This window comes from Lissotriton helveticus, chromosome 4_1 (genome assembly GCF_964261635.1).
Source record: "Lissotriton helveticus chromosome 4_1, aLisHel1.1, whole genome shotgun sequence".
Lineage (NCBI taxonomy): Eukaryota > Metazoa > Chordata > Amphibia > Caudata > Salamandridae > Lissotriton > Lissotriton helveticus.
The window spans coordinates 1,738,112,963-1,738,140,578 of NC_136063.1; the positions used below are offsets into that span (position 1 = coordinate 1,738,112,963).

General features: G+C 42.2%; 1 protein-coding gene across 2 annotated transcripts in view; it reads right to left on the reverse strand.

Moving 5' to 3' along the window:
- Nucleotides 1-27,616, reverse strand: part of ARL13A (ARF like GTPase 13A) — a 120,791-nt gene that overhangs the window by 47,893 nt on the left and 45,282 nt on the right. For both annotated transcript variants that reach the window (XM_078685907.1, XM_078685906.1), the window contains exons 4-6: nucleotides 24,992-25,097; nucleotides 19,338-19,543; nucleotides 2,928-3,048 (exon numbers count right to left, since the gene is read on the reverse strand). In XM_078685907.1, coding sequence (XP_078542033.1) covers nucleotides 2,928-3,048; nucleotides 19,338-19,543; nucleotides 24,992-25,097 — 433 coding nt within the window. The remainder of the gene's footprint in view (nucleotides 1-2,927; nucleotides 3,049-19,337; nucleotides 19,544-24,991; nucleotides 25,098-27,616) is intronic.

Consider the following 27,616-nt stretch of genomic DNA (forward strand, 5'->3'; position numbering starts at 1 on the left):
AGAAGGCGTAACATGAAAGGAAATGAGTAAAACCAATTGTAATCCTTACTGACAATTGAATATCAAGTCAAGCCGGTCCTTGTCTCCTTCATCTAACTCTTCCCGAGCGGGCTGTTTCTTGGGAGAGAGATCGACACATTTTCGGCTTCTCTGTATCCCAGAACCAAATAGCTGGGCCACCATTATTATGGTTACGTCTACCTCTGGGTGCAATAATTTTGTTTGATGGTTCGATTTTCAGGGAGTGGTTCTGTGTGCCGGCCCAGAAGATGGCGGAGCTTCACTGACGGAACCTTGGTAAGGTCCTTGCTTTCTGCCAGAACGCCCCAGCGACCTTATGTTGGTACCTCTAAGATCACTCTCAATGTTACCTTCTTGCATTAATAGAAATCTGGTTCCTTATCATAGCCTTACATATGTCATTAATTTAAGCCATTTCCATTGACTGCAACCTGGTGTCAACAATGTCAGCGCTGAGTTCTGATTACCGCTGACCAACCTTTTCCAAGACCTTCAGGATTTGCCTTGTTTAATTGATAGAATTTGTTGTTTGGCATATTTGTTTTACTTTCTCTCTTTTGCAGGATCACCATCACACAGTTGCTGATGTCGGTGAAAGTTAAATGTAGCCATGCACCAGTGTCAATAATGGTGAGAATTTTTGATGCACCTGTTAAATCATGCAATTTATGATTTAAATAAATTGCAAATTAATAACGTCATGTTGTTCAGCCTGCAGCCATTTTGCATGCTTGGGCTCTCTCGCTTCCGATGTCCACAGGCCTCATTTCCATCCCTGACAATCAAGCTCGCAAATTGTATCTTTTCTCAAGGCCTCTTTGTACTTTTCTCTTGAATAAGCTATGCACCTGTTAAAACCATTATCTAAAGTTTCAGTTTCTGTCATGTGTACTTTCCCTCGATTGCCTATGTGAAACAATTCATAAATGGTGGTGACATTTGGGGAAGAGGCACACATTTGATGCTCAATTGCATAGGGTTTTGACGTTTTGTTTCCCCATTCCTTCTCTTTGCTGCATTATTACTGTTTTTTCTAGTTTTTACACAATAAACAGCTTTAAGTAGGCTAGTAGTAGCAACTTTTTCTTCCACTCACTAAAGCGTTTGGATTGGCCTGTCACTGGGTCCAGATACTTAAATGTTCAATGATATCTTTAACATTTCATCATTGTCCTGCAGCTAGTTAATGAGGATGCTGGTCAAATTATCACCTGCATGTAGTCAGTACCCACTCTGAGTAGGTCTTCTTTGATGGAAGCCTCCTTTCTAGGTTCGATAGTGCCCTTCACACTCTTGTGAAATGGTCTGCTATGCTGCACCTAATGCATGATAAACTCTTTGCAGAACAGATACATTTGTGCTGCAGTTCTCTCGTCTCTTGACCTCTTGACCATGACATCAGGCATCCCCATTAGCCTTTTCTGGGCATCAAAGATAAGCAACATTATCTGGCTTATATTAGCCATTGCCACATGCAGCGATGACACGTATTCTGCGGCAACTTCGAGTTCCATGCGGTATGTGTTGGCAGAAATTTGCAGATGAGTGCCTTACAATATTAAAATCCTGCATTTCACCAATACAGTTCAGAAAAGTACACATGCTTGGAATGTGCCACAAACATGAAGGGAGTCAGTCAATTGGCTCATCCTGCACCTGTCTCACTCTCCAGTGCTTAAAGGTTTCAAAATCTTTGATGCAGAGCGGCCTAAAGGAGACCATAAGAGTTGTTTGTGCTGCATCGAAATCTACATCCTCACCCACATTTGGCCCAACCGTAAATATCCAGTGCACCTCCACCCTGGAGTAGGGCAGCAGCAAGGAATGACTCAATTTCCAATAGGTCTACAATATAGTCCTCCAGAGACTCCCCTTTCATACTCCAAAAAGGGCATGCAGCAGTGCTTTTAACACCAGAAGAGGCAGGGCAATGGCTGCCAAGACTGCATAAAGGAATGGGGAAGCAAAACTCGAGGCTGCTCCCCCATCAACTACCAGGAGTGAAGCAGTACACAAGTGTGTTTACAAATATAACTCACTGCCAACTCTTGGAATCTTGGGTCACCCAACTTACTTGAGAATTCCAACATCCACATATCAGTTATAAAGAAAACTTAAGAAAAAATGCCACTGTTCCTTATGACTAAATCATGGTGAATATGTTTGCATTTTATTTCCAATGATTTAGCATGTTTCATGAACCTTAATCACAAAGTAAACACCATTTTATTGCATAGGAATGGGAAGCGCCAGGAAAACAGCACCAGGATGATATATTCCATTGTTTCATCAAGGACCTCTTTACTTCTGCAATCGTGAAATAAAGGGAGATGGTCTTCATTTACCAAGTTCAAGGTATTCTGATATCAAGCCACAAGTGCCTGGAAACCTGACACACCATTCATAATCCTCTCTTCAACTGCAGGTTTTAGAAACTACCCTCGGTGACGGTGATTACATCCCTTCATGCCCTCTCACTGCTCCCATAGGACCATCAACTTTAAATCACAAGAGCCACAATTGTTCCCGACTAGACTACTGCAATGTCGTTATCTGTGGCACCTCTACAAACAAACTGCAGCAGCCCCAGGAGGTTCCAAACGATACGGTAACACTACCTGTACAAAGAAAAAAGGCTCACATTACCACAGACCTGAAAAATCTCCATCTGTAAGGTATCTCCTTGAAATAATTTTGCCCATTGGCATCTATCTTTCACAGATTACAGACTTTTATTTTATTGTGATGCCTGCAGATCATTGCACCATAGTTAGAAAAGAAGGCTGGATCCATATGGCTCAACAGTATAAGGAGCTAGTTTGGAGGTGTGTAGGTCTGTGGGATTTCAGAGGCAATTACATGAGGACACACTTTGTTTGCCCTCTTGATCAAACTCAGCAACTTACCTGTGAGAGAATGTTGTGGATCGGTTGCAAAGGCCTCATCTTAACACTTCTTAATGGTTTAGGTTCCACAAGTTGGGCTCGTCCTTCAATGAGCTCATCACGACTGACCTGCAGCTCTCTGCTGAGGGAGAATCAAAAGATGTGAGATAACACTGACATATTTTTAAGACTAAATGAGAACATTCTGCCATCTTGAAAACCTGTTCTCTTTAATGTGTGTTATGAGAAAGTGGATTATTATTTGGGGTGGATGGTGCTCCACCACAAGTAACAATATCACTATTCTTGTTAGGTCCAGTAAACGTTTCAGTAATTTAAATGTGAGATCAACCCCTGGTAGCTATGGCACAGAGCAGACAGGCTTAACGTAAAAACTATATATAAAACATTTATAAATAATAAAAAACTGGTAAAAAGCTGAAAACAGAACAAAATACAAATCTTTAGCTCTAGGATCCTGCTCACCACTTATACCTCTTGCAATCTCAAGGTAAGAAAATGATGGAAAATTGTGTCAGATGTGGCAGATTGGACTAAAAGGACCATAACTGCTATCTTACCCCAATCTAGAGTGGCCTGCAGATTGTCCAGCACTGCCATCAAAAGTCTCAGTACCATGTGCCAACCTGAATCCCACATGTATCAAGAGATGGTTATTTGGTTATTCTTCTGATGATCAGCTGACTGTTTGTATTGTAATTTTAACCATCTTGTCAGAAAAAGTAGCTGTGAGATGGGCAAGTAGTAGCATCAATCAACTGGCTCTATCTTTTCTTTAGTAGTATTATAAAAATTGCTTTGTACCCGTCTTCCAGCGGCCCCACTAGCAATTAAAAAGAGGTTGTGCAACTCTGTCAGCTAGGTTGCCATAACATATTTCCCTAATCTTATCACCTTCACATTACAAAGGTCCAAGTGGGAGCCAGATCTAATCTTGCAAAGTTCGATTTGTACCTTGTAAATGAGACATTGTGCATGCCACTGCCATACAACGTCAGCCTGTTATTCTGCTTAGTAAAGTTAGAAAGGATTTTATAACTTTCTTGTTGGTAAGTTTCAGATACATTTTTGGCAGACATTCTCTGTGATGGGTAGGGAGGGAGAACAGCAAATAGGGTATGAATGCTCATATAAGTGACTAACCCTTTCCGAGTGAGGGTGGCTGCATTCAAGATGTATTTAGAAGGCAACACTGAGGGCGGTTCTTAATCACTTGGTTGTATGCTTATAAAGCAGCTCTACAGATCACTTTATTATTAGGATTGAAGTCTTCTCTTCTTCTCCATTTTCCTGGTTTCATAAATAGTAAGGACCAAAAGATATCATTAGATAGATCTGAGGCTCGACTAATCCGATCTAGGTCATTTCGAACAAAAACTTTATATAATAGATTATATGAACCCCTAAGAAGAAAATGTCCCCCTATTAGAGAGAGCATCTCGTTAGGAGTTAACCAAGCATCATTTTTCACGAAATTTAGTAGTGATGTAAACCCCAGTCTGACCCAATTTTGTATACTTTCTGGTCCCATTTTTATACCAAAACCCGTGATAGCATCACTAAATGGAGTTTTTAAACTGAAGAGAGAAAGTGAGTATCTCTTCAAGATGGCGTCTCGTTTTAAAAAAAACCAATTTAATACCTTGTATCTGGCTAATTTGGGGGATTTGGGTATGGATAATGGAGAAGAGATTTTGACTTCTTTACATATTATTTCATGAAAGAAATTTATAAACAGTCCTTGACTTAACATTAAATGTTTGAATCTTGAGAGATACTGTACAAAGTACGCAAAGTAATAGTCTCTAAGGTTTGGGAGACCGAGACCTCCATGTTCTTTTTCTGCATAAAGAGTATTTATGGCAATTCGAGGTGTCTTTTTGGCCCAGACAAAAGCTGAAAACATAGATTCCATTCTTAAAAAGAAGGATCCCGGTAATGAGCATGGGATAGTGGAAAACAAAAAGTTAAATAGGGGGAGAACCGACATCTTAATTAATGCCAACACAGAGTAGAGAGGAGGATCTGAGCACTAAAGCAACTAAAAAATGGCAGAAATTTGAAAGTCTCAATTTAACAGCCAATATGTGGAAAATTTTAAATAAGTTTAATTTTTCGGTATTGCGAGGCGCTAACTGGAGGCGCATGTTGTTTTTTAGTAAATGGCTGCTATATTATACCCCCGCTGTACTTGCTAGAATGTTTAGCAATACATCTTCTACTTGTTTAGGTGTTCTAGTACAGATTTGGCTAATTGGTCTCACATAGTAGCCTTATGCCCCAGAATTGGGGCCTTCTGGGAGGGTATTTTTTCTTTGCTTTCACTTCATTTGCACTGCACGATTGTTAATTATGATAGACTGATCATATTTGGTATTGATCCAGAGCTTAACCTGGTTGAGCCGCTGGCAAAACTGATATATAGTACAATAGCGGTTGCTAGATCACTGATTCTCAAGTATTGGAAATCAGATGTTTTACCATCTTTGGATGAATGGTATGAGAAAATGAAGAGAGTAAGGAAATGTGAATTTATATTTGCACAAAGGATTGGGGGATTGCGTAAATTTGCAAGAATATGGGGGACGTTTTTTGATTAAATATCTTTGTTTATTTTTTGGAGGGGTGGAAAAAAGAAAGGAGAAGGGGAGAGGAGAGAGAGGATGTAATATTTCATTATTTGTTCTTCAGCATAACATTGTGTATTTGCTCTGATATATATATATATATTTTTTTTTGTATAAATGAATTGTCAAGATCTGAATAAAAACATGGAAAAAAAAAAGGATTGAAGTCTTCTCATCCTTATCTTACAGCAGCTTTATATGCCTTTCTACAGAAACTAGTTTGTCTGAACATCGAGCTCTTTTGAGTTTGATCAATGAGTTACAATAGCTTTCATAGGCATAAATTGATCTAACACGTCAGTTCTCCATTGATAACTTTTTCGCCTTAATTTTTACTTCTAAGGTTGTATTCAGACCTGCTTTGGCATTGTATAATGCTTATGCATAACTCCCCATGTTATTTTTTTCCCAGTGTCATACTTTAAATTTGAAGTAATACATTTTGATGTGTTGCTTGACACTGATTTTGTTAAATGAATGAAGGAAATGTGACTTATAAAGCGCACAGATACTCCATTGAGTGTCCAGGTGCTGAGCCTTTCAGCCATCCACAAGGTCAGATCATCTAATTTTGTTGTAAGAGCCAGATCTTTAAACTTTTCTTGAACACAGCGGTAACAGCTACTGAGCATAGCTTAAAATGCAGTTTGTTCCATGCCACTGGCCCATGGTAGTAGAATGTCTGTCCACCCATTATCATGTGGCAAATATTAGGAATCCTAGTAAGAAGGATGTAGGCTAATCGCAGGTTTCTAGAGGGGGCATAGAAACTGATTCTGGCCCTAAGATAGCCTGCATCATAATGGTGCAGTGCTCTATGGACCAAGACAAATGATTTGAAGAGTATTCTCTTTATCAGAAGCCATGTGTTCTTACGGGCAGGCTAAGGAGGCGAAACTCCCATCCAGCTTATGCTCTACCACATGAGTTGGAGCCACTACAGTCCGCTTAACCCGCTCAAACCAATCTATAAGATCATTGAGGCAGTATATGGTCCTAGAATTGCTAGAAAAGTGCTAGAGTGCTATTCGTTCTGCTTATTTGAGAGTAGTATTTGTGATAGAAGAAGTAGAATACTTATTCTTAACAATGATGACAATAACCCCTCAAATTTGACTCTCCCAGTCAAGCCCTCTACAATTAGCAGGGATAGCAGCAGCTATATCCAGATTGTTCCTTTCTCTTACAGAGATCTCTGTCAAGATAAAAAAAATCAAGATAAAGCGTCAGGATACAAGACAGATGTACGGCAGCCTTCACAGGCAGAGATTGCATATCTTCTTATAGGGCAACCAGTTGCAACAAATTGTCCTTGTTTCTTCCTAGGTAGAGACAACATGAATTGAACGAAAGACAGTTCGGAGAGGCATTGTTTTTGGATGAAAGGCAAACAAGGCACAAAAAGGCTGGAATCCAGAGATGCATGCTCCTTAATAATATAGGTGAAGTTTGCCACAGCAAGATAGCCTCCTAATTTTTCCTGTTGAGCATGAGTGTAACAATCCATATATTGTTCCAACTTTTGATTGACCTGCTTTGTCTGACCATCGATTTAGGGATGGTGTTCCATTGAAAGATTGGGTTAAATTTATAATATTCTAATCAACTATTGCCAAAAATTGAATGTGAACTGTGTTCCTCTGTCGGATACCAGATTAGCAGGTAGTCTGTATGAACGATAGATGTGAGTCAGTAATATTAAACCACATTCATAATTGTGGGCAATTCCGCTTATGGTGTGAAGTTAGATAATTTTGTTGGATAATCCACAAAAACTATTACAACTGTCAACGTTTGAGAGAGAGAGGTAAATCTGTGACAAAATCAACTGAAAGCTAGGACTAGGATTGGTCAGCTGTAAAGAAGAGGATGAAGTAGTGCGGCTTTATTCTTGTCAGTCTTGGACGAAGCACACGCAGAGCATGTATTTACATATACATGTATCTCCTTCTTTATACTTGGCCACCAAAATTGACATTGTACAAGGTGTATATTTCTTGATCAAAATGTCTACCATCAGGGTTATCATAGAACTCTTTTTTATGTATTTATGTATGGAGTCTTGGTGAATAACCAACTGTTGGTGAAGTAATTGATACCCTTTTATTTCTTTAAAGAGATGTGTATAAGTCTTTTGGAGGTTTTGTATGTCCAGATCTTTCTTCAATACCCCTTGTGACATGTTCTGATAGTCTGTATGTACAGGTAGACATTGGGGTGTTGTGAAGAATGGGGGAGCACTGTAATAGTTACCTTAAACTCAACTAAACTACTTGATGATATATCTAATCAAAATGTATCTTTCCCACAATTTGGGTGAGCTTATATTTAATGCTGGCAGCAATAGACCATCCAGCCAAGTGATTTATGCAATGAGCTCTCTTAAGACGTTGTAAATTCTTGTAATATGTTAAAAAAGCAACAGCAGAAGAACCTTCCAAATACTGTCCCCACTCAGTAAAAGCTGAGCGAATGGCAAAGAGTTCCATCTCACAAACCATATAATTGACCACAGTCGCAGAATTTTTGGTAGCTTAATGTAATAACAACTCTGAACTGTTCTTTTATCTTTGTAACATTATGGCACCCACTGTGGTATTGCAGAGTTTGCAACAACTCCTGGTGGCCTTTGCTTTAAGGTCCTGCTCTAAGGTCAAAGAGGGTGGTCAGGAATTTGGACTTTCTAATCAACGACTCTTTCTGTATGCATGATCAGGCAAATGCTGTGTGCAGGAGTTGTTTTGGACTACTCCGCATGCTGCACAGGCTATTTTGGTGGATCCCTGTAGTGCGACGGAAGAGTGCTGTACAAGCATTGATTATGAGTAGGCTAGACTATGGCAATGAGCTGTATCTAGGAATGGCTGCCTACTAGTTCACCCACCTCCAATCTATTCAAAATGCAGCGGCAAGATTGATTTGTAATAATACCAAGAGGAGTCCGACTAGGGCCTGCCTCAATTCTCACCACTGGTTTCCTGTGTGCAAGAGAGCCATTACCTACACCGTTCCTGCAACTTTGCATGACAAGTTCCTTTTTACAAACCAGCGCGCACTCTCCGCTCTTCTAATCAGACCCTTTTATATTGTAGTAGGATAAAGAAATCCAGAATGGGTGGCCACGCTTTTGATTCCTGAGCGGCCTCTTACTGGAATACCTTGCCTCTTAATCTTTGCTTGACTTCAGACCTGCTAACTTTTCAGCAGATATTGACGACTTGGCTGTTTCCACTTTAATGTCCGCATAGTGTATGGAGTTTGTGTAATTAGGTCTAGCACTGGGATATCCTTCAGGGGATGATGATGCACTTTATAAATACTATCAATAAATAAATAGTAATTACTCTGAACTGTTCTTTCATCAGTGTAACAATATGACTCCCTCTATGGTATTGGAAACTATCAGCCTCTATAGTGTAGGGTTACTTTTCTCATACAAGTGCTGGTATAGATACTTGAGTGAAGGCATTTTTGATATCATGAAAATCTCCTTCCTCAGTCCATGCGAATGTTTGGTTTTCTTGGTTAGTCGGGTGAGAGGAGCAGTCCTCAATGGAACATTCCGATATATTTTTCTTGTTGAAATCAATTGCCTCCTAACAACGGGGAATAGATAAGATATTGTTCAGGTATAGAATTAGGAATCATCCTATATACTCTCAAAAGACTTATGAATGGTGATGGTTTTGGTGTGTTACAGGGTTGTGTCTGAATTAATATTGTTCTTGCATGTAGAGCAGAGAGATTTAAGAAGTGTGGGGTAATCTGAGGATTTCCTTTTCTCCCATTTTCTTGTTTGCATAAGGTGCACTTCTAGTTGATACGTTTTTAGGTGCAAATGGTTTATGTGAGTGTTTTTTTTATTTTGTTCTGAGGGGCACTGGAGTTAACATGATTCTTAGTGGGTGTATTTGAAGTTGTTGAGAAGAGAGTTGCCATTAGTTGCTGGGCAAAGATGTCAATGAGGAACCTGAGTTTATGTTGCATGACGTCAACTGAGCAGCCACGGCCGGTAGTGGGAGTACTGGCCGGGCGGTGACGTGAGTGGGGCGAGGGGCAAGGTGGGGGGTAGTAATGTATGGATCCCAGACCTTAACAGGTAAGTAAACATGTAAATAAATAAAACGAATTTTGTTGCGCGCACTGCATCGCTTTTGGTGATGCAGTGCACGCAACGAAATTCGTTTTATTCATGTATATGTTTACTTACCTGTTAAGGTCCGGAATCCATACATTACTACCCCCCATCCTGCCCCTCCCCCTACTCACGTTACTGCCCGGCCGGTACTCCCACTACCGTCCGCGGCTGCAACTGAGAACTTCTTGAAGGAGTGGAACGTTTGTTGTTGTTGCTTCAATTGGGCTGTTTGTGTTGACTGAGTATTTGGCAAGGTGATGAGGATGATGAAGTGGGTGAGAGCTTAACAATGTAGCCCGTGACATGGGTTGTTTTGGTAATGGGCTGTTTCATGTTTATCATGGTGGGCTCAACAAAGGAGACTCATCTTCTTAGGGTTTGTAATGCTGGGGTGTTTGACATTTCTGAGTAGGGTGTTATGGTTGTGTTCGATGGGTGAGATAGCGATAAGGCCTGAGATTTAATTAGTGATGGTCTTGTTGTGTCAAGGGAGCCTGTAGATTAGATGAAATGTGGTTGTCGCATCACAGAGAGTGGAACAAGGCAATTGAGGTGAATGATGGATTTTGGTTTTGCTTGCTCACTTAGAGTGCAGGGTCAGTAGGATTTGTGGATGACGATGAGTCCTCCTCTTGTCCTGTTTGCTCGGTATAGAGGCAGAATGCGATATCTTATGTATAGGCAGGTGTCTGGGAGGTGTGAGGCAGGGAGTGTCAGACATTTTTGTGTGCTGAAGAGTGCATCAAGGTTATAATGAGTTATGAGGTCTGCAGTGTAAGGAGTGAGGAACACTATGGAATGTGTTTGAGGGGCATGTGGATAGAGTGAGTGTATTTAATTGTTAATGGGTTTGAGGTGATAAATGAGATTTATTCAGGGCCACAGACATGTGGCACCTAGTTGGGACAGGGAACCTCATAATAATGCTTAGTAGGGTCCACAGGTGAAAGTCAATAGCCAAGGTCAAGAGAAAACGCTTAGCTCATTTTAAAACACTTCCTTCACCTGAGAATATGTTCAGCGTGCAAGCTGAATTTAAAGAAATGCACTATATTGTGAAGCAGACTCCTCACCCTGTTCCTTAATTTTCAAATGATAATTGAACCAGATCCTGCATGGTCATCTATATAAATGAATGTGATACAGGGTATACTTATAATGCTGCCTGAGTTACTGTAATGTAAGCATTAATAAAATTAATGTTTCACTTGTCAAACCTCCCGCCTTTGAAGTGGGTCTTTTTTCTCTATTTCTAGAAAAACATTGATTTCGTAAGACTTTGGTCCACCACAAAGCCATGCAAAATGGGGCAAGTCTGGGAAGTGGGTTTACTTTGCAGCATCAAATGGATTTTGTGCTGGAAAGGTGCCCTTTTCGTGGTGCATATTGTGCTTTGTACTGCTTCGCAAGACCTTGCGTCAAGAGGGCAATACATGGGTGGTATTTGGGTGTTACAGTGTAGGCACCTATGTTTTTAAAGCAAAGCTTGCTCTACTAAGGCTGCCAGAGAAGGATTTCCTTAAAGAAACAATGTCCCTTGAAGCAGGCACAAAGATGAAGAAATGTTATTTATTTGTACTAACATTCCACACATTGCATACAGCACACATACAATGTTATAAAATTGTCTAGGCATTGGAGTTTGCACTGGAAACAAATACATCCAGTACAAAACCAATACTAGACATAACATGTACATCTTTGCACCATGGTGCTAAGGTGTGTGCATGCAGCATAGACGGTCTGTGTGTATTTCAGAGAACGGGAAGAGAGCAACAACAGGACAATATTTAATAATTGTGGCTCCGCATTGCTTTCTCCCGCTCGTGCAATGCAGCAAAGCAACGTTGGTTGCTGCAATATGTTACACTAAAAGTTAACAAATCTCAACCATTATATCAGTACTTTTTTTCCTGCTATCCCTCCTAAAGTTCTCATTATGTTTGACCCATTTTTTTAGATCACCAGAACTCTCCATCATGATCCTCATCCCCAGTGATCTTCCATCCCCTTAGTGCTTCGAGGTAGACTTAGGATAGAACAAGTAGTTTATAAGCAAACAATAGCTTAATGTGGCACTCTTAACACTGGTACACTGACCGAAAGGTACCAACGATGACACGTGGTCCCTGAAAAGGGTCCACTAACACTGTGCCAGATACCGTGCCATCGGAGCATCAACATTGACATGAGATCATTGACATGGGCACAGTGACAGAAGTAGACTGACACTAGGACACTGCCAAGGGGGCAATGACCCCTGGCCAATAGAGGGGACACTGTGGCAGGCGCACCAGTACTGAGATGAGAACAGTGAAAATGCAACTCTGACATTAGCACACACACTATTGCTGGGGCACTGTTGTAGGGGAGTTTCACTGAAACACTCATACAGGGATGTTAGGACTCCAGGATATTGACACAAATGCTAAATACTAGAAAGCTGACACGAAATAGGAACATTGACTTGAGGGAATAGACATTAGTGTCCTGATATGTTGATACTGACACAAAAACACTAACATGGAGACAGTGACACTTGGACACTTGCCACATGGACACTAGCACAATCACACATGGACATCACTACTGACATGGGGAGTTTGACATTTTACAATTAAATTGGAGCATTGACATGTATCACAGACATTAACAGTAGGACACTGACACAGGAGTGGCAACTCTGACACTGGAACACTGAGACAGGGGCACCATCAATCACACAACTAGGCTGATATCAGAACACAGCCATCAGGACACGGACCTAGGAGAACAAATACTGACATCAGCATATTGACTTGGAAATAGTGATACTGGAACGCTGAGAGGAGACACACGCATCGATGCTGTGAAATGGAATAGGACAGTGACACAGGGAGATTGTAACAGGGACAGCAGGAAAATCACTCTGAAGTACTTATGCTTGAACACAACTGAAGAATAGTGAAATGGCACACAGACACTAACACAAGTGCACTGAATGAAGAGACACAGTATCTCTGGTTGCTGACATGGGTCACTGACCCTGGAATACTGACACAAGGGCACTGACATGGAACCACTGACATAGGGTCACAGCATTGATCCAGGCACTGGGATATTAACTTGGACAAAGGGCACTACAGCACGGCCAAGGTCTACTGCCACAGTGACACTGCCTGGAAACACAGACATTGGGAACAGAAGACACTAAAACAGAGACACTGACAGCGGGATGCTGACAAAGGCACATGGACAAAGACATAGAAAAAAAGAGACAGTGACAACAAAGCACTGACAGTGGATAGATTCAGAAATAGAGGCACTGACCATGATGCTGGACAACTGGACAGTGGGAAACAGAGATTCTTACAGATATGCACTAAGATTGACGTTGGGACACGGATGCAGTAACACTGACAAGTAGACACAAACTAACACGGAGGCACTGTCACAAGGGCGGCAGCATTGAGGCACAGATGCAGAATTCTACATCACATGGATACTTACACTCGGAAGTGACACAACAGTGAGCACGAACATGAGGTGCGGACGCTGTTGCTGGTATTAAAACACCAAAACTACCAATGAAGACACCCTTTGGTGCACCAGCAGTTACACGTGAATACTGATGGGAGGGACATTGACATAGGTATATTAATATTGGGGCACTGGCAGAAAAGCAGTGATATGGATACATTGACATAAGAACATGGAGTATCAATATTGACACTGGAACACAAGTGTGTACATGGAGAAGTAAGCTGCTGTCACTGGCACACAGCCCCTGATACTGTTAGGCTCTGACATTGGGAGCCACACTATGACACTGACATTGGGACATGTGCATACAGTCACACAGTGTCACTGACAATGCCATTGAATGTTACACAAGTCCACTGGCAGTCGGACATTAGGACAAAGGGACCCTAGGACATGGACACTAGGACTAGGCCGGTGAGATAGACTGGGGACCCTGGACACTTGGACCATGAATGAGCATAACAAAGGACAAACAAGTCTTATGGTCCAAACTAAACAACATTGCTCTATTACAGCCCTTAGTCCCAAGAGGGCATTGTATTTGCATATGCTGTTTATCAACAACACTTCCTAATATTAATTCTTGCGACAATAAGGCAGCCTATCAGCATCCAAACAAAATGACACCTCTGCACTGCCAAAATAACTGGAACACTGCCTCAGCTAATATAAGTTCCCAGAGTTAACTTTTTTTAGTTTCCAGCATTGCGAGAAGGCCACACTCTTTCTGCTCTCAGAGTAAAGGAAAGTGGGTTTCAATCATGCAAGGCATGCTGCATTTGAAGAGGAAAAGAGACTTTTCTTGCCCTTCTTGTTTGAACCGAATTCATCATTTAAACTGCCCTGCCTGCCGCCTGCCCAGTCCATATGGAAGCACTATGGAGAAGCCTTGTAAAGAGACCAATAAATGGTGAGAATCTGGACCCGAAATGTATCAGGACCACATCGTTTCATTGATTTGGGGTCGCAGCTGGGCATAGTTTGCTAAATAAAACACTAGTGCAGGCCCGAAGTTATTTCAAAAGGACGCCGACACAACATTACTGAATGCTAAACCTGTCAAATATTCCACCTTGTGTCTTTCTTCTACTACACTACACTTACTACCTATTTTTTTTCCTCTTTAAAATATTTTTTTTATTTCTGTTATCCGCCTTAGTCACTGTTTCTGTATCTTTCTTTTCCACGATCGGTATCCATTCCTATCTTTCGGGCTGGGTAAAACTCTGATAATGATAATTAAGTGTGGGTCCCCAAAAATGAGTGCTGCTCAGGGACGACTCCTCCACTAGGGCGGAGGAGCGTTGCCCCACTGTTTTCTTGCAGTGCGAGACAGCCAAAACATAAAATGGTAATAACTTTTGGTTATTACCATTTTATGTTTCTTTCCACATTGCGGGTGGGAGAATGGGCGGAGCCGCCTGGGCAGGGCAGGTGTGGTTTGCCCACTCCTGAGTATGCATGACTGGTTTGGTCGTCCCTCTCTGGCTGCCAAAACCAGTCATGCGCACTCTGTGCTTCTCCATGCAGGCTGCATTGCAGCCTACATGGAGAACATGCCATCCCCTACAGCCCCTGGCTGGGCGGCTTCCCGACCAATCACAACGCTCCACTGGAATATTGTGATTGGCTTAGGGGAGGGGAGAGAGGCTGTCTGCATCCTGTTCCTGTCTGAGGCAGGAGAGCAGGATCAGTGCAGAAGCCGGAACTGGGCCAGCAGAAAGATAGGTTTTAATTTTTTTAAGGTATTTATTATTGAACTTCCCGCGTGACCCCCCTCCCCGTGCAACCCCGTGACCCCCAACCCGCGAGCCATGCCAGCCACTACTGGTGCTGTTGCCCACCACTTCCAACCACCTGCACAAATTAATCACTCAAATTATTAATGTAGGGCTGCCTAGCTAGTTCTAGCTCCTTTAAATAGTAGAAGTGGGCACATAGCCACAGCCACTCCCTGAACTGTTCAACCACCTTTATCCTCCTGACCTGCTGGCTGTTCTATTGAACTACCTCACCCATAGGAGCCAGGGAGTCAGCGCACTTTCTATGCATCGCTTCTCTGTACTCACAACTATACCAATGTCTTCAAAAAAGCCTTTAAACTGATTCAATTTATATCAATGGTCGTCCTTTAAATGTGCCTGGAAATTCAGCATTTGCCACTAATGTCCCCAAAGGTGCCTGATGGTGAATACACAACCCCATGTATAATTTCACTTATATTCTATGCTGTTTTCATTAAGTTTATTGTCTTGAAGTCTTTCAACCCTCCATTTGACACACATTTCCTGAAAAATGCGAAGTGTTCTTTTCTCACTGTGCTCACAAATAGCTGTCAAGGTAGAATTGTTTAAAAAAATACTGCCAAATGTGTTGCGTTATTTGAAATCTCACGGTATTGTGCCTTAAAAAAAAAAAAGGATACGGTGCCAGTCTACATCCCTGTCTACGATGAGGCTTTTCTGGCCACGCCCCCAAAACATCTACCCCTGCCTACAGATGTGGGTTTGGGTGATGCTGCCTGTTGACTGTTTTGTGGTCTCCGGGCATAAATTTATTTATTTATTTATTTATGCGTTTTTATATAGCGCGGACTTTACCCGAAGGTGTCAGAGCGCTTCACAATAGGAACACAACTGATACATGAGAACATTACAAGTGAACAAAATACAAAAGCAAACGTTACATTAAATGAAGCAAAAATGACAGTCGTGTGCCAGCAAAATACAAGAGGTAGCAAACGGTGCAATACAAAAGTGACAATCGTGAGCCAATAAAATACAAGAGGTAGCAAACGGTGCATTACAGGAGGAAAAAGTGACGTGTGCCGGTTACAAAAGCGTACAAAATAAACAGAGGTATAATACTGCAATATATGGAGGACACTCAAGCACAAGAACAAACGTAACGTAGGCACTGGTGGCACTTGTGCAGGAAATGTTGGAAATAATAAATGTGGAAAATGTTGAGTGTGGGCATAGACACGTGCCTATTGTTACTTTTGCAGATCAACAGGCTTACTTACGGCCTACAGCCCTCCAAGCTCAAGCAAGTGATTGTCTTGTCCTTGTTTGCCCTTATTTCCGGATTGTGGGATGCCCAAAGTGCTTGAGACAAATACCAGAGTGAAAAGTGCAATCTTGGTCACTTTGCTAGCCTTGGGAGTGGAGAGTGGTATTTTAAGTTTACGGGATGATGGGATACTGACTGGCTGAGGGGAGGGAAGACAAGACAGAGCATGAACCAATCAGGCAGAGGTGCAGTCTTAGGCTCTTCGCTAGCAGAAATTGGCTGTTTTCACCTTGCATTCTAGTAAGAACTAATGAACGAGTCCATATGGCCTGATAAAGGGAGTGACATGGCAGGGCATGTATCAGTTAGGTTGTAGTCTGGAGTGAGTAGGTTTTAGGTATTTTAGGCTAATAGGATGGCCAAACTGGTCCACAGTTTCAGACTGGCTGAGAAAAGAGGCAATGTTGGAGAGCATTGATCACCAGGGCTGTGGTGCAATCTGGGGTGCTTTGCTAGCCTTGCGAGCAGGTATTTGCTTTTTTATGCTTGCGGATAGGTAGGAACTTATCCATCGGCACAGATCGAAGAAGGGGATGACACGGTAGGGCATGGACCAGTCAAGAGGCAGTGCAGCATGGGCAGCGCCACTAACATTGTGAGTGAAAATTCATAAGTGTTTGGAATGGTGGCCCTAGTTTGCAGAGTAGAGGGTGATGTGGCAGGGCACAGCCACATTGGGCGCCAGTGACGCTTAGGATGCTTAGCTAGCTATAAGAGTGGAGATTTGGTATTATACACTCACAGTATGATGGGAAGTGATCTACACATCCAAATTGCCTAAGCAAGAGGATGATGCTTCAGGGTACAGACAAGTCAGGCCACAGTGCAGGCTGGATTACTTTACATAAGACAAATATGTTTTTCTTCTTTACATGTTCTGCCTTTCCTCTTACACAACATATATCTGAAACATTCTCCAAAAAATACCAAAAAATGTTTAGGGGAGCAACAAAACTCTGTTAATTAATGAAGGTGTTGAGAGATGCTGAGGCGGTGTACATCAAGTTGGTATTAACAAATTCAAATTGTATTTCACAAGTTATGGTACAGAGAAAGAAAATTATCTGCCCACAATTAGGCGATTGTCACTCAAGTGCCAAGCTAGGGTTAAAACCTGGTGTTAGACCTGTTAGCCTTAGAGTGGCCTTCCCCAATACCACTGCTAATCAGTGTTAAAGTGTGTGCTCTCTTCCCTAAACATGATAGAATTAGCTTATACCCAATTGGCATATTTAATTTACTTTTATGTTGCTAGAAAAGTGCTACTAAAGGTGCCCAGGGCCTGTAAATTAAATATTATTTGTGGACCTGCAACACATATTGTGCCACACACGTATGTAGCTCTTTAAACATGTCCCTGAAACTTTTGTAAGGCTCAAATCTTTATTATTTATATGATAAGATACCCATAGGGTATGCCCTGAGCATCCCAGTGGACAGGGTGCAGAGTATTTAAAAAGGGGAACATGTAATGTTTAAGAATTACATGTCCCGGTAGTGAAAAAGTTCTAAGTACATTTTTCACTGCAGCAAGGCCTACCTCTCCCATAGGATAACAGTGGATTAGCTTATTACATTTAATAAGAGATAGCTTTCAATTGGGAGCAGGTAGACGGTTTGAGTTTGGTGTCTAAAGAATTGTAATTAAAATCCCCCTGTAATGGTAAAGTTGGATCACAATTTTAAAAATGTCACTTTAGAAAGTTAACATTTTCCTGTCCCAATCATTTGGTACCTGCTGTCTGTATCCTGGGTCATAAGACTAGGTGTATTTGGCAGTTGGTCTTTGTGCTCCCACACAGTGAGACAAAGAGAAGGTACGTGTTGGCAGGAATGGGCCACTCCGAGTTAATGAGGGGTAGGGGCTGTCACCCAGCACACTTACACATCACACAGGCTCTGCCTGGTCGCTTTCACAAAAGGGTTTGACACTAGTCTATTGTGATCCCAGACAAACTGGGGCCAGGGCAGGGAGGTAGGAAACCCCAGGTACCTCTAAAGGGTGCAAACCTCTAGAAGATTCTCCTTCTTCAAAGTGGGCACCAGATATAGCTATTGGACCTCAGACCTCCAACTCTTCAGTACACATCTGCACTTGTGGAAGACTGAAGAATGACTCCTGTGCTGCTCAGCTGCAAGAAGGACTGCCACTCTGATGCCCTGCTGTGCTGCCCCGCTGCCCTCCTGCCCGAGTGAAGCACTGGACTTTCATCTTGAACCTAGGACCACCAGAGTGACTCCAAGCGCTAGTTGGCTAGCCTCCTGATAAGAAGTCTAAGGGATAGAACAGGCATCCTCCATCTTCCACCAGAACATAGATTTGCCAGGTGTGACCCTTACCCTCCCAAGTGGTGCTCCCCCAGTCCTGGACCCTTGGTAGTGCATCTGAAGGTGCTCTTCCAGCCCCAGCTGTGGCCCGAAGAATCAATGCATCAAAGCCACAGCACAAGGCATCGCCGACCAGAAACTCTGTATCGGAGTTGCTGCATGACGCATCACCTCCCCAAACTCTGCATCGGTACCAATAAGTGGTTCCTATCCGATGCAGAACTTCTCATTGCTCCATCACGGTTGGCCTGAACCTGTGACTGTCCGGTGTGACCAGATTTTCACATTTGGCGTTTAGAGCTTTTTGGCTCTATTTTTCTTCAACTTGCAAAATCACACATCTCAGGTCCTACTGATTGGACTTCTGTCATTTTGGTCTTAAAATGTGTATTAAGTATTAATCTTATTTTCTAAATTGGTGTGGGATTTTTCTTGTGTTGTGTTTTATTTTATTTCTAATTGAAGTGCTGCATACATAGTTTACACATTGCATCTAAATTATTCCTGACAGCTTTTGCGCTAAGCTACCAGAGGGTTAAGCACAGGTTAATTTAGGGTTTGCTTGGGACTTCACCCAGAGAAGGATGGTGTCTGCTGGTTGAGTAGGGTTTCATCCACCTCAACCAGTAGTCAAATTTCTTAACACCTGGGTTCCCAGCTTCCCAAACTGATAGCCGTGATACTGCATCTCTACCTCTGTGCAACTCTGGAGCAGCTACTCACTTTTCTACTCGAACCCTGCTGCGCGGTAGATCTTTCTTCTTGTGCTGTTCCTGAGACGGAAGTGTTTGCTGCTCTGAGGCGTCATGCTGCACGCGCAGGTTCAGGGTAGTGTAGTTAATAGCTATGGTGAACAGGAGCCAGCGGACAGCCTTCAGGACAACCCAGTCATAGTTGTTGCAGTAATCTGTTGCAGCTGCACAGGGCTCCTGTGATAGAGAAACAGACTGCGGCTATCAGAAATTCATGACAACATAGAAAGCTAACACTAACGCAAAGCCTGACAGACTTTGCATGATTTAACCGGATGATACTTGAATGCAAGACTAGGCCAGGCTGTCTCTCAGCTGACAGACAATGTGGCACTCCAAGGGGTACCTACATTTCATTAACAAAAACACTGAATTAATTCTTCTTGTTCTTCTTGTTTTGAGTCTAAATTAAGCATTTCCGCTAGCTATCAGACAGACAGGAACAGAAAGGCATTGCGGATAACTGCACTTCTTACTATACCAGTATGCATATTTAAGCCCAGAGGTAGGTATAGTCAGGGCATGAATTGGGGTACACACGGTTGGACAACGTCCACCCACTATTTTCACGGATGTATGACGTTACAACGCACACTTTTACAATGCATACCTTTACAACGCATTTTTAACAACGCAACATCCATTACAACTCATTCCATTACAAAGCATGCCATTACAACGAACTTTTAAAAAGTACATTTACAACGCATACCATTACAACGCATAACATTACATTGCATGTTTGGTAAGTATTGGATAGTGTAGGGGTAAAAATTACTATTCTAACTCCAGGGGGTGCAACGGTAGGGTAAGTGTTGGATAGTGTAGGGGTAAAAATTACTATTCTAACTCCAGGCGGTGCAACAGTAGGGTAAGTGTTGGATAGTGTAGGGGTAAAAATGACTATTCTAACTCAAGGGGGTGCAACAGTAGGGTAAGTGTTGGATAGTGTAGGGGTAAAAATTACTATTCTAACTCCAGGGATTGCAACAGTAGGGTAAGTGTTGGATGGTAATGTTATGCGTTTTAATGGTATGCGTTGTAATGACTGAGTTGTAATGACATGCGTTGTAGTGGTGTGCGTTGTAGTGTCATGCGTTGTAGTGGTTGCGTTGTAATTGCATGCGTTGTAATGGTAGTGCATTGTAAAAGTTGCGTTGTAAAGGTTGTTCCTCATTTTCACAGGGTGGACGTTGTCCACCCTGCCAAGAAGTTGGGTCCCACTTAATAATGTGCTGAACTCGTCCAGGTGTATTTTACAAACACAGGGACACATTCAGCAGCGCCTGCACATTGTCTGCTTTCCATCAGCAACAATGTGCAGGCGGGGACGGGGCTTTCTTATTTAAGATTCCTGCTGGGCCCATAAAAAAGGCCGAATTTGAAGGGTCATCAGGCCTCCTTTTGTTCGAATCTCTTGTCTGAGCAGTCAGGAGCCTCACACCTGATGCAAAAGAAGCGGAGGGGAAACAAAGGCTCAAACTTTGTTAGCACTTCACATATACTTAAGAGAGGCAGAATTTCACTTTGTTGAGGCTCTGTTTAGGAGATATGCATGCACTGTAAGAATGTCAGATGTGTTGGTCTTCCCCTATATTTACACCATATAAATGTAATTTAAGCACCACAATTTTTTCTTTTAATGCACTATGGGTAGGGGAAGTTTACGCAGGTAAAAGGCAACATTGTTTTATGTGTAGCTTACAAAGTGTAAATCTTCTGCCTAAATCAGGAGGGTTTCCCTATATACTCGAAATATGCTCCAATGTACACATGATAGACATGTTAAACATTTATGTGAGGGCTTAAGATCTGACTTCACTTCTTATGATAATACTTCTTATCATACCACTTCCTGTGATGTCACGCGCCGTGATGTCACACGCCGCGATGTCACATGCCGTGATGTCACATGCCATGATGTAACAAGCTGTGATGCTACTTGCATTCTGATTAACTCGGTTAGTCCCCCCCCACTTCTTTTTTCAGGACTTGTGCCCTGGGTATAGTGCTTTATTTGCTGTTTTCCATTTTCGTTTTAGCCGGCAAAGTATCCTTTTAACAAACTAGATCTCTTTGAGCACGCTATCTATAAGGAGCCCTTGTTTAGAAGGTAGGGGAAGCAGTGGAAAATGTCCCTTAATCGGGTTATGTGTCATTCTTAACTCTCTGCTTTTTTTAATCTTTGATGGTAATGACCCATAAACTTCAGGGTAGCACAGAGTGAATGCTGCCCAACAAAGGCTGCTGGTTCTGTTGGTCGAAAGATGCCTGTGTTACAGGCTGGGGGGGATACCATTACTGCCTGTTATTATGCATCTTTTCTGCTTCTTTTTCAGCCCTTTCTGCATGTACTGTGTCTTTGTTAGGGTGTGAGTGTCACCGTCTCCCCATCCCAGACTGCTTATCAGTGTCTCCGCGTCTGAGTGTTTATGCCAGGGTGTCCTTGTTCAAATGTTTTGATATTTTTCTTGGCCACGATTTGGCAGTCAACACCTGGCTCATTTATTTTTTATCAGATGTATAAATAATTGCAATTTGATAAGTTGGTCAGTGCCTGTAATAGCCATAAGTATATTTCGCCAAACTAATGAAGGGATCTTTATAGTATTGTTGGGCTAGTAGAATCAGTGTTGTGTATGCCACCAGTTCTTCTTTTTTTTTTCAGGTTACTGTTCAAACTCGAGGAAGTGGTAAACAGTGAAGGTATCATGAATGACACAGACAGTACGACATCAACCACAGACAATGTTAACATGAACCTACTTATGACAGGGTAAGGTAAGATCACGAAAGGGGGATCAGTGCTTGGTTTGGTCCAGGGCTCTACTGGTCATTTATCCCATCAGGTATTTATTTCTCCAGGGGTGCTCTCTTCTAGATGTAGCTAATTTCCAACGCGCCAACTGTCCCAGCATACGACATGGCCGTAGGACAGTTTTGGAAGGCGACAGCTCTGGTTGGTACAGCGAACAGCTGAAAGCGCAGCATGTGGTTTCCTCCTCTCTTAAGCTAAAATACCCTAGCTCTGAAATGATAACTGTTTAGACAGCAGAAAGTTGTGCTCGAACAACAGCAGCGACTCCTCTGCTAAGGCGCGGAACCATCGCCCCATAGGAAAAATAAAATGATAATAACACAATGTTATTATCATTTTATTTTTCCGTAGTGGCTCTGTTTAGGTGTGGGGCTGGGCTGTCCACAGAGCAGGGGAAGGAAAAGTGGCACTTTCTAAGTGCGCATGATGGTTTGGCCGGCATTCTTGGGCCGGATAAACAGTCATGCGCATTTAGTATTTTTCCACTTAGAATTTCTCTACGAAACATGCACAGCCTCCCACTCGCTGTCTGGGCACTGAACCAGGCCGCTCAGACCATTCAGGACGCTGCTGTCATGCTGGTGACAGCAGCGTCGTGATTGGCTTAGAGGAGTCTGAGAGTCTGGGAGCCTGGGAGCCGGGTGCTTCCTGTTTCCTGCGTCGACCGAAAAGGACAGAGGAGAGGCGGTGGCCCGGCAGGTAAGCAGATTTTTCTTTTTTTCCTTTTCTTTTTTTCAACCTCTCCCTCCCCACCCACCACTACTGCCCCATAGCAGCTGCTACTGTCGAACAAGTTTGCTGAGTGGTGGTGCTGACATCAATTTTACATCACAGAACTCATAGAGGTTGTAAAAAATCCAAGTGCCACACAAAGTGTTGCAAATGAGCCACGTCTATTTAGAAGAAGAGTGGTAGGATGTAGTATACAGCTGGTTTTGCATTTAGGAGCACACTGTCACAAATATATTACTAAAGCATTGTGTGGCAGCGCACTATCATTTAAAAGGGCACAATTTCCATTTAAATGGCCATTAAGTTTGCACAGACATATAGTTTTACTAATAAAAGTACATAACACACAAATGATAATGTGTGGAAGTCAGGCTTCAGTGAATAGTTATCATTTGCACATCACCAAGTAAAGTGTCCTGATCTGTTTTGTTCTTATTAAAATCTTTGTTTCATAACACTTCACACTCTCCTGTTTATATATATTTTTAAATGTGTACAGTTTATTTATAGGTATTTAACATTTGTTGTGTTTTAGAAGAAAACCACATCCTACAGCATTCCCTGTCACACCAGCAAGATTGTCACATACACTTTACAAAATCCTCAAGCTTTCCAGCAAGAGAAAGAAAATGAGACACCAATCTCCATGTTAAAAGAACAAGCAGCAATTTACCAGAAGACTAGGCTGCCATTTGACCTATGTCTTTAAACGTACTGAAAATGTGACATGAGAAAAACAAAATTTAAAGTCCTCTCTAATGCTCATTTAGCTTTGAACTCCAGCACGGTTATTTTGGGGGTGCTTCGGCACCATCCACACACCTACTTCCAGAAACCATGACTTCAGGCACGAATGAAAGAAAGTAGTGCATGTATACTTTAACAGCAGAACACACTAATCCATACAACTTGATACAAGTCCGAGGTTAAGCAGCATTTGACAAATGACAATGTGTAGCGGGGGTGAATGACTGTCAAACTCTTTTCAATTAACATGACCTACGAGGTTTCATGTTGGCTTGTTTATGTGAGATGGAAGCATACAATGTGTTTTGGCGATTGGTTTGTGCACTGATGTATTATTGGAAGAACAATATACATAGAGGCTTTCGAATAGTGTTTCTAGTGCTTAATATGAGAAGGTGGTTGCTGGTAGGGCACACCAGCACTCGTTTTTGGGAACCGGAATTTAGATTTAATCTTTGAGTTTGACCTAGAACAAGAGAGAGATAGACAGAAAAAGGGGAAAGTGGAAGAGAAAGAGAGAAAAGAAATATGAAAAAAGCCTGCTCTTTTCACACTTGTTTTCTCTAGGAAGGAGTCTACAGTGGTGGATCAAAGAGGTATGAGGTTGAATCAAGACTGTAAACCCTTGTTTACGACTGTAGAGACTCCGCAGTCGGGGGGGGGCGACTCTGCACATAAATAGATAGAACAATCCCATCTTTTTGCGTGCAGAGTTCCCAGCCTCAATCGGCGATTTTCCGCGGTCATAAACTTACTACTTACTCGTAGTTTGTGAATATCAAAAAAATTGTACATTTACACAAAAATGTACTTTTACCTTTGTGAATCAGCGCCTGAGTGTTTCAGTATCTTGCAGTCCATTACTTTTGCTACACATAAACAATCAGGCAATTTGCTGTTTCTATGTGTGCTGCACAAGGCAGCACGCATGGAAACAGGAAAAACAAGGAGAACTAAAGCATTTCTCCTTGTTTCACCTGTTTAAGAACAGGTTTTCCCTTGCCCTTGAAAATAGGGGACAGTGTCAAAATCAATGGATGTTGCGGTAGAACACCCACCACAGCCCCCATTGCCCTCCCCTTTCATGCTAAACATAGCGTGAAAGGGTGCCTTATTTACAAGCAGCGTTAAGCCAAGTTAAGTGGCTTAACACAGCCTTGTAAATAAGGCAAGACCCCTAGTGCCATTGTTGTAGTGGCGAAAGGGGCTTGTAAATATGCCGCAATGAGTTATGTGAATATCACCAACTCCTTGCAAACGTCCAGGGTGGCCCATGTGCATATTAGTTTGTTTCTATAGTGGGCAGGAGCGTTGCTCCATATACTTACAATACGGCAGAAAGATTTGTTCTCATTCACCAGCTTCTCCAGGGATAGAGCCTCGATAAGCTCTGATGGGAGCAGAGTGCTTGACTTGTCTTGTTTGTTTGCAAGTCTAGAATAAAGAAACACAACATGGTAAAGGCGACCATCACATGTGCATATTTCTTCGTCATGCTGTACCAAACTCATTTCATCCTCTCACACCTAAGCGTTGGAAAGTGACAAACCCATTCTGGCTTTAGAACACATCTCTGTGAATAACAATGTTTGCGGCGTATGGTCAGTGTTCCTGTACTGAAAATTATATTACTATATTCCCTGTTGTTCCATGGATATGCTTTATATTATTTCATCTGTATGCTACACTGTTAGTCTCCTTTGCTCATATTTACCCACTTCTAACGCAACGTATTGATTACATTCTAACTATACTCATATCCTGACACATTTTTGACAGCTTTTTGCCTTGGGAAAACTTGTTTTTAACAGTAAAACCAAAGGCAGTACATTTGATGTTTGAATTAATTGTAACCACTGGTAATTACTCTCTGTGCATTTTATTCCATCATATTTGCTCGTTGAGCCATTACATACAGGGATAAAGTGTCACACAGTGGATTATTAGTTGGGGTGGATGGTACACCATCACAAGTAATAATGTCACTATTCTTGTTTGGTCCAGTAAAGGTTTCAGCAATTTAAATCTAAACTCATCCTCTGGTAGCAATGGCACAGAACAGACAGGGTTAACTTAAGAACAAATATAAAGCATTTAGAAGTTCCAAAGCAATTAAAAAGTTGAATCCACAGCACAATAAAAATCCCAACTGTGCATGACTGGTCGCCCTAGAACGGGGCAAAGATAAAATATAAGGCCAACTGTGGTTGATTGCCAGTTGGTTACAAAGACTGGGTTTATCTTGGCCGAGGAGTTACCTTTTTTCCTAGAAACAGTTCTGGACGTGACAGAATAAGTGCTGCAGTTCCCTAGTGACAGTTAACTTCCAAGCCCTGGCTACATGGGTAACATATACTAGGGACTTATAAGTAAGTCAAGTGTGCCAGACGTGGATTTGGCCGATTCACATGTTTTAGGCATCCAAGCACATGCACAGCAATCTGGCTAGCAGAGCCCCATTGCACAGAGTCAAAGCAAGTAGCATCCGTCAAAAAATAAAATGGGGCTAAACATGTAAAAAGAGGCATTTTTTACAATCACTCTTGGGGCAGTTCCAAAACGTAGACTGCAGTATGGACCTCTAGTTCATGTCCCTTCTGAAATAATAATACAGACCAGGATATTGTGAGCAGCAGTCACAGGAGTAGGAACATTGCATAGAGAACTCAACACCATTGTTTAGACCAAAGATCTTCAAACTCATTTGCACTAACTCCCCCGCCCGCGCCAAGCAAGTTTCCCACCCCCAAATACTTTTTGGCAAAGATTTGTGGAGCGGGGGAGGCAGGACTGATTGCAGGGGACAGAATTATGAGATCATTCCAGGGGTGCTTCTCTGTAAATCGTAGTCCACCCTAAATGTGGAGACTATAAAAGAGCAACAGTATCAAACAAAATCAGAAATTGCCAAATACACCACTAATTATATCTGCTCCAACTGATATATTTGTACTGTTGCTTAATATGCATATGGCCTGATTCACAAAACTAGGTGCGAAGTATGACGTGTGATCTACCCATTCTGTGGTTATAGTTTCACCTGTTTATCTACTTCACGAACCCCTCTGATTTACACATGTTTAGGCTATGTATGTGAGAGGAAACGTGTTCATCAGTGGAAATTATGAAAATTGCTCAGATATATGTGACTTCATCAGTCCTCTCATTTTCCATTTCCCTAATACTATATCTGAATATGTTTTTGGGGAATTTTGTATACTCTATTTTAATAGCGGTTATCATAATGGACAGCTGTTTCCCATATAACATTATCCAGATGCCATAAAGTTAATTTAAAGTTCATAACCTTTTGGGGCGCTGTGCAGCATGGCTAAAGACCATTTGCAAAGCCAATGGGTTCTAAAGGCAAGACCTATTGGATTTGCCAATACTTGTTTATTCATTAAAGAAACTTTGATAACTGATAGAGACTTCTAGCCACAGAATCCTTACCTTAGAATTATCCCCGGGCATCAGACTGGATCCAGAAACGTTTTGTGAGCAGTAACCCTGTGGTATAATTCGTCCCTGCTCTGGTGCCTTGAGAGCAACTACAATGCCAACACATGGGTCTACTGCCGCACCATGCACCCCAAGGACTTATGGGAGCGATCCCTCAAGCTCCTTGGTGCTCGACGTGTGATGCCACAATAGCCTTGCTCCCGTTCGAGTGGAAGGTTCTGGGATCAGTCGTAGGGCCATAGATCTTCATCGCAGTCAAAGGTGTCCCACTCCGATAAGTTCCACAAAAATAAAAAGAGCATGAACTCAAAGAGGTCTTTGACTTGACCCCGTCCATCAAAGTCATCTGACGAGACAATGGAGTGTCATCACCCGAGGGCTGGCTCCATGGGTTGACCTGTACCTGGGCTGTGTCTGCGCGTCCCTGAGTTTCCCGGAGTGACCCCTTTCCATCTCCAAGAATTCTATGAGGCCATGCACCTCCTATTTGG